This window comes from Mizuhopecten yessoensis, unplaced genomic scaffold (genome assembly GCF_002113885.1).
Source record: "Mizuhopecten yessoensis strain PY_sf001 unplaced genomic scaffold, ASM211388v2 scaffold11017, whole genome shotgun sequence".
NCBI classification, from domain to species: Eukaryota; Metazoa; Mollusca; class Bivalvia; order Pectinida; family Pectinidae; genus Mizuhopecten; species Mizuhopecten yessoensis.
Window position 1 is genome coordinate 415,002 of NW_018408837.1, and position 7,421 is coordinate 422,422.

The 7,421-nt window shown below is 33.9% G+C and overlaps 1 protein-coding gene across 1 annotated transcript in view; it reads right to left on the reverse strand.

Annotated features, from left to right (window-relative positions):
* LOC110464655 (transient receptor potential cation channel subfamily M member 2-like) overlaps window positions 1-7,421 on the reverse strand; it is a 66,287-nt gene that overhangs the window by 12,282 nt on the left and 46,584 nt on the right. Inside the window, exons 16-22 of the mRNA XM_021519991.1 lie at window positions 6,857-6,962; window positions 6,070-6,198; window positions 5,646-5,876; window positions 4,746-4,920; window positions 3,992-4,151; window positions 3,392-3,615; window positions 1,525-1,690 (exon numbers count right to left, since the gene is read on the reverse strand). Coding sequence (XP_021375666.1) covers window positions 1,525-1,690; window positions 3,392-3,615; window positions 3,992-4,151; window positions 4,746-4,920; window positions 5,646-5,876; window positions 6,070-6,198; window positions 6,857-6,962 — 1,191 coding nt within the window. The remainder of the gene's footprint in view (window positions 1-1,524; window positions 1,691-3,391; window positions 3,616-3,991; window positions 4,152-4,745; window positions 4,921-5,645; window positions 5,877-6,069; window positions 6,199-6,856; window positions 6,963-7,421) is intronic.

Here is a 7,421-nt window from a genome sequence, read left to right on the forward strand (position 1 = left end):
ATTTGATGGACACTCCTTTATGATCTCCGGCTAAGTGTAATAACGAACCTCGAAATCGAGGAGAAGCATTTCTTTTTATTTCAGGTATAACCCTAAAGGGAATCGGTTACAAATGTAGCTGCGACCTTTAAATAAGGAGAAGAATCGTTATCTGGAAGAGATATGGGGGCGGTATGCCGAATAATATGCTCTACATGTAATAATCATAACTTGATTCAATTGGAAGGAAATCTAATGTATAACACTTGACCACTGACAGGTCAGCAACGTCCCTGCCAAGTGCCTGACCGAAATCCCTAGTCTTTTTATAGGTTACATTGACCTTAACCTTGACCTTAGAATATTTTGAAAGCTCTATTGCACATCTAGAAAGTACAGTTCAACGCCATGTCAAATTTCAAAAAGATTGGTCGGGTGCATTCCGCTATAGAGACATTACTCTCATGACCTATATTTAAAAACAATAATCTTGACCTTAGAAACTTATTAACATCCTTCTGCACATTAACTTATCACATGGTATCAGTATGTAAAATTTCAGAGTAAAGGAAAATACCCCAAAATGCTCTATTTTAGTAACAATGACCTTAACATTGGGAACTTTTTAGGCCCTTATTGCACTTATTCTTATCACAATATCTACATATGAGAGTGTATCAGCAGGGCAGATATAAAAAAAATATTGGTCTTATGAATTCTCAGATACTCTCAACAAACGAAAGTGCGGACAGACAGACAGACAGACAGACTGACAGATGGACTACATGATTACTATAGTGCGCCAGCATCTCAGATTCGTAGCCGTTATAAATGGTTGTATATCAGACATCCACACAGCATACCAAAATTGAATTAGTCTGCACCTAACGTCCGGTTCATCCTTTTAGAACACATCGGTGATGCAAATGTAATGTGTCTTATAACTACTGTTAAAACAGAAGAGCGGGGATGCGCTTAACATTCATAATTTATGAGAAGAATTTCGAATTGGTGATGAGTTAAGTGTGTATAATATCAATCGTGCTACTAATCAAAAGAGATTACTGTTAATATCAAGGTTACGCCAAACCTCTTAAAATCATGAAAGTGCAAATGTTATTTCATATCATAGATATGCATAATAAAAAATAGAACATACAGTTTTAGACGTTACAACAAAGATGTATCTGATGTGTATAAATAAAATTATACTATAAGATAAAATCAATTTCTTATATGCCAAAATGTAATAAAACATACACATGTATGTATCAATGCATTAATAATTCAATCTAACAGGTCATAATATACTTATACCTCGAATTCCCTTAAAAGAAATTAATTTGAGCCCCTATCAGTTCTACACCAAAATATATATGCTTATTTTAACCTGTATCCCTTACCCATATATTTACACTGTCATGGTCTTTCTTGATTCATTTCAACGTATTTGATTCGTATTTGATTGACTTGGATTACATGTTGTGAAAAGGATTAGGCAACAGGGCCAGCCTATGTAAGCACTCTCCATGAGTTTGTTCTTACTTGAGGTCAATGAGTGCATCACGACTTGATGCACTGTCTTCAGTTGTTTTCGTCTTCGTCTTATCGCCGCCTGTGTTTTCCGTGGCGTGAAAGGTTCTGTAAAGGTATTCGTCAGCCACGATCTTTTCCCACTGTGTTAAGGACGCCTCTTTGTCGCAAACATCGCCTAATGCCAAATGGTGATGAAAATAACTGTAGAACATACCGCTATCACGATCGATTATTTTGAGTGAAAATTGATATCGATTTTGTTTTGTTTTCATTTTGTATTATGTGACATTTTATTGTCAATCTGTGCTATCTGATTTGATGGAAATAACTCGGAGGCGCTTTGTTGGCGCTTTACAACCAAGGGAAGACAGGGCGATATAATTATATACTATACAGTTTTACAGAAGACTGCGGGATCAATTTTCTCTTGCTCAGCTATAAAATGACAATATATCAAGTTCGTGTCGTAATCTAGCTTTTCATTCATCTTTTTATGAGGATATACATTCTTATTTCATATAATAACCTAACCCATCAACATTATTAAAAAAATGATAGTGTATATATATGGTGTAATAAAATATGGTGGTATCTTGACAAATTGCCAAACCTTTCCAAATATGTTGGTGTCTTAAAAACTCTAGAGAACCTCACCAAATATGGTAGTGTCTTGATAACCTTTCAGAACCTTACCAAATATGGTAGTGTCTTGATAACCTTTCAGAACCTTACCAAATATGGCAGTGGCTTGATAACCTTTCAGAATATTACCAAATATGGTAGTGTATTGATAACATTTCAGAACCTTACCAAATATGGTAGTGTCTTGATAACCTTTCAGAACCTTACCAAATATGGTAGTGCTTTAATAACCTTTCAGAACCTTACCAAATATTGTAGTGTTTTAATAACCTTTCAGAACCTTACCAAATATTGTAGTGTTTTAATAACCTTTCAGAACCTTAACAAATATGGTAGTGTCTTGATAACCTTTGAAAACCTTACCAAATATGGTAGTGTCTTGATAACCTTTGAGAACCTTACCAAATATGGAAGTGTGTTGATAACCTTGAAAACCTTACCAAATATGGTAGTGTCTTGATAACCTTTAAAAACCTAACCAAATATGGAAGTGTCTTGATAACCTTTGAAAACCTTACCAAATATGGTAGTGTCTTGGTAACCTTTGAGAACCTTACCAAATATGGAAGTGGGTTGATAACCTTGAAAACCTTACCAAATATGGTAGTGTCTTGATAACCTTTGAAAACCTTACCAAATATGGAAGTGTCTTGATAACCTTTTACCAAATATGGTAGTGTTTTGATAACCTTTGAGAACCTTTGAGAACCTAACCAAATATTGTAGTGTCTTGATAACCTTTGATAACCTTACCAAATATGGAAGTGTCTTGATAACCTTTTACCAAATATGGTAGTGTTTTGATAACCTTTGATAACCTTTGAAAACCTAACCAAATATGGAAGTGTCTTGATAACCTTTGATAACCTTACAAAATATGGTAGTGTTTTGATAACCTTTCAGAACCTTACCAAATATGGTAGTGTTTTGATAACCTTTGAGAACCTTACCAAATATGGTAGTGTTTTGATAACCTTTGTGAACCTTACCAAATATGGTAGTGTTTTGATAACCTTTACCAAATATGGCAGTGTATTGATAACCTTTGAGAACCTTACCAAATATGGTAGCGTTTTGATAACCTTTGTGAACCTTACCAAATATGGTAGTGTTTTGATAACCTTTACCAAATATGGCAGTGTATCGATAACCTTTGAGAACCTTACCAAATATGGCAGTTTGTTGATAACATTTGAGAACCTTACTAAATAAGGTAATGTCTTGAGAACCTTACCAAATATGGAAGTGTCTTTATAGGTACAATCTCTACAGCACATCCGGGCACACCTGCACACCTGCCTGGATTTCCAGTAGCACCATTGAAGTAACTTCCACACGTGACAAACAAGGATAAGGGGCGGAGGAAGCATCGGACGACAGGAGTAATCGTAGATTAAAGTGAACCTCTGGAAGTACCAGTACAGATCTGAATTCTCCTGTACTTTCTGGAATGTGTTGCTTTAAGATAAGAAAACAAAGTACAAAATAACAATCAATAAACAGATCAGAAATCATAATGTTTACAATTTGATCTATTGATTCTGCAAATGTGAAAATACGAAATTAATCGAAATAATTTATTTTTTCAATGAAATGTTTTTGCACTCAAAACCAAGTGGGTTATTTAATATTAAAATGTGTGTTGTGTAACTTTTTTTTATTAAAGTGTCCATCATCGATGAAAACTCATTTATATATGTATTTAAATGTATAAGAATAACATTAACAAGTTAAACAAAATTTCACGGTAAAAAATGAACGAGTGAAGAATTTTCCGAAAGTACCGAAACAAAACTGAAAGCAACATAATAACCAGATAATTAAATTCACTCACCTGAACATAGCAATGAGGAGATTAAGAAGAAGAAGATTGGCAATCATCATGTAAAACCCCATTAATATCGGTACGACATACCCCCCGATCTCCGTGGGACAGCGAGGGAGGGTGTCGTTTTCATAAAGCAGGGGATCAAAACTACACTCTGGCTCTTTTACTAAATTAAAGATTGAAAACATTTGCTATTTTAGAAAACAGGAAACTATATATATTGTTATTATTATGTTGGTCCTCTTTGGTCTGAGATCGTTCGTTGCCAGAAAGTTAATATTTCGTCTCTGTGGTAATCATTAGAGGCATTAAATATTATCTCTTGCTGTCATTGAAATTCAATTTTCGTATTAGATGGATTTTAATATCAATGCTTACGGTTTTAATTAGTATTAAAATTCAAGAAATCAACTTGCTATAGTTTAAAACGGCGATAAAATAATACTTTCAATTCAAAAAGTTCATGTCTATATACGTGAACTTTTAGCTTTGCATAGAGTGCAAAATCTACGCATTTTTTGTGATATTGAAAATGGCTGTGGTCTTTCTCCTAAACTTATATTATTACAAATATGCATCTCGTGTTTGATATATTTCATATAGATACATGATATTGACACATGTTTGCTTTTAAAACTGATCATAATCTTGATATATATTTCAATAAAAACCGAAACGAGATTTGAACGTTACTTGAATCTCAAAAGGGTACCTCTTTAATAAGAGTCTCATTGTACAGAGAAAAAAAAAGTTCTCTTACTTTCCATCTCGTCTAGAATGAGTTCTCCATACAGGTTCCAGTACGGGATCCGAAGGAGGTTAAAGAGAAGATCTCCGTCAAACCTGGAAACTGGATACAAAATGGCGTGGGCGGCGATTGAGTATGACACAACGAACACCATTAGGATGGCCAGGAAGGAAATCAGGTCAACGAACTGCGGAAAATGAAAAAGGTTGATTTTTTCACAAAATGTCTGTCATATAAGTGAAATGTATTTGATATAAAAGGAACGTTACGACGACAGAAGATGCGTCAAATGTGTCGAAGTAATTAATGACACCATGAAAGAAAAGCCTCAGCCTAGATTTAGTTTAAGTTATTTTTTTTCTTTCTATATGGAGCAATTATGTAAGACGTGTTTTTAAAACAGCTGATCTTCAACAAAATACAAGTGTTCCCTTTTCGATATAACCTATGTTCGCTGTACTCTGTTAATATGTCATGAGAAATCTAAGGCCCATAGCAAGGTACTTAATTGGCTTCAAACATCAAAACATTATTAATTGTGATTATGATAGACAGCGGTATGTGTGCTCGGAAACTAAACGGTGAATCCGAGATCAATGTTCTTTAATTTAACGTTACGCAACAACGCAATTTACTTTTATCTTTAATCAAAACATTACTTCAAGATTGTACATGTTGTAAGTATGCTGGGCAAGTCAAATTATATGGTCCACATGGCTGAGTGGGTAGGACTTTTATTCTGTCACGAAAAAAAAAATGCATAGTAGACATGTGAACCCTTGGAGCGCGAAAGTATTGTATTGCAATGTCATCCTTTTCCATCTTTTCAATTATTCAACCCTACAGATCATCACTTCACGATGTCAATAATTTTTGCAAGACAACAAGGGATTAAAGAACTTGAATTATTACCATTTTTGTTATCATGACCAGTTTCGGACCAAGACTTTGGTGAACGGAGAACAATCCGAGTAACCTCATGAAGAAACCGATAAAGGAGAAGGAGAAAAATATCCGGCCGACTTCCAGAGGGACACTTCCGGACACTAAGAGACATATGACGCCAATCAGAAATAAAACGATAGGCAGCATGTCAAGGATATTCAACTTGTTCAGGAAGTAAGTGTTGTTTGATGAGAGAAACTACAAAAAAAACACACATTTTATCACTGCTTCTTAATACAGTTTTGACAGTGTGACGGGGATCGTTAACACAGTATATTTTGAATAAATTCCAAGATTTTACATTATATTCTGCACTATTAACTTTCTTATATATTACTTGTTTAACGTCATCAATTCTATTGCTTTAATACAGGTTTGCGTTATTCCTTACCTGATTGGCTTCCTCTATAAACAAACTAAACACCCAGACAAATAGCGTGACCTCAACTCCGGTCACAGAGCTGTCAAATCTGGACAGAAGTGCGTAGCTAAACAACGTGAGGAACGCCACGTATGACATCTAAACAAAATCAGAAATAAAGAAGTTCACATTTAAAATATTTTCAAAAATACCACGCTTCTGTTTCTTAATTTTGGTAATGTTTAGTCTATATTCGTGTATATTTTTATCTCTTTTGATTGATTACAATATCGGAAATGGATTACCGTTCACTACATATTTCTAATATATATATGTGTTTGCCATGTCTTACGTAATGACAGGTATTTGTATACATTCATTTATATGCACATTGAGATTAGCATCATCTTGCTTAATGTAAATAAGTAGTTATATGCTTTTTTATGTTTATTAATTATAACTAATTAAGTACTTTTTATCCTAAAAAGTTGTAAAGCGCTCTAATAGTAATTTAATGTTGTATATTATTATTCACAGTTATCGTCCCTGTGTACAGGTCTTCCGGCAGTTGAAGCGGGCATGGCCCGTACTGTCAACCTTCCTTCAACATATCTGATGTCATTATAAGCTATATTCTGTCACCACAGGGTATAGGTGAAATGTATTTGATTAACACTAACCGATAGTTATCATGTGATTTTCATCTTCTATTTATATACGTCATGAATAAATTTAGGAGGTATATTTTATCGATCATATAAGATAACAGATTTTTTCCTTTTAAAGGCATTCGTTGGCTACCATATTTCATACTCACAGCATTTAGCACGAATTTCACGACAGGTGCTTGATAGAAAAACTGTATCTTCTTCAACCCTGACACTCTGGGTAGCTCCTCCGAGATATCGTCGTCGGGTTGTTTCCTGTAAAAGCAACCAGTCAAATACACAGGTTTTTTTTCTGATATTATTATGTTATATGGTCCTCTGATCAATACTTGGGTCTTTTTTCGAAACATTTTCTTCAGGTTGGTAAGTATGGATTGTGAAAAGATTCATGTAGCACAGCCAAAGTTCGTTTATATGTGACGTTTCGATGACATAATAATAAATAATAAATAAATAATAATAAAATTATTTTATTAAAGTGTCACATATTGATCTACATATAAAACAGATAAAATGTACATAAAATTAGATCAATATCCAGCCAAAGTTAATCGACTTACGAGACACTAAAAAGGCAGAGAATATACTTTAAAAACAGTTGTCAATTTTAAAAAGCTCAATATTTGTCAGCTTACTTTAGCTTATTATACCTTATAACCACACATTCCTGTCAAAGCTAGTTTGACTTATGATACTTGAAAAGGCAATATTATA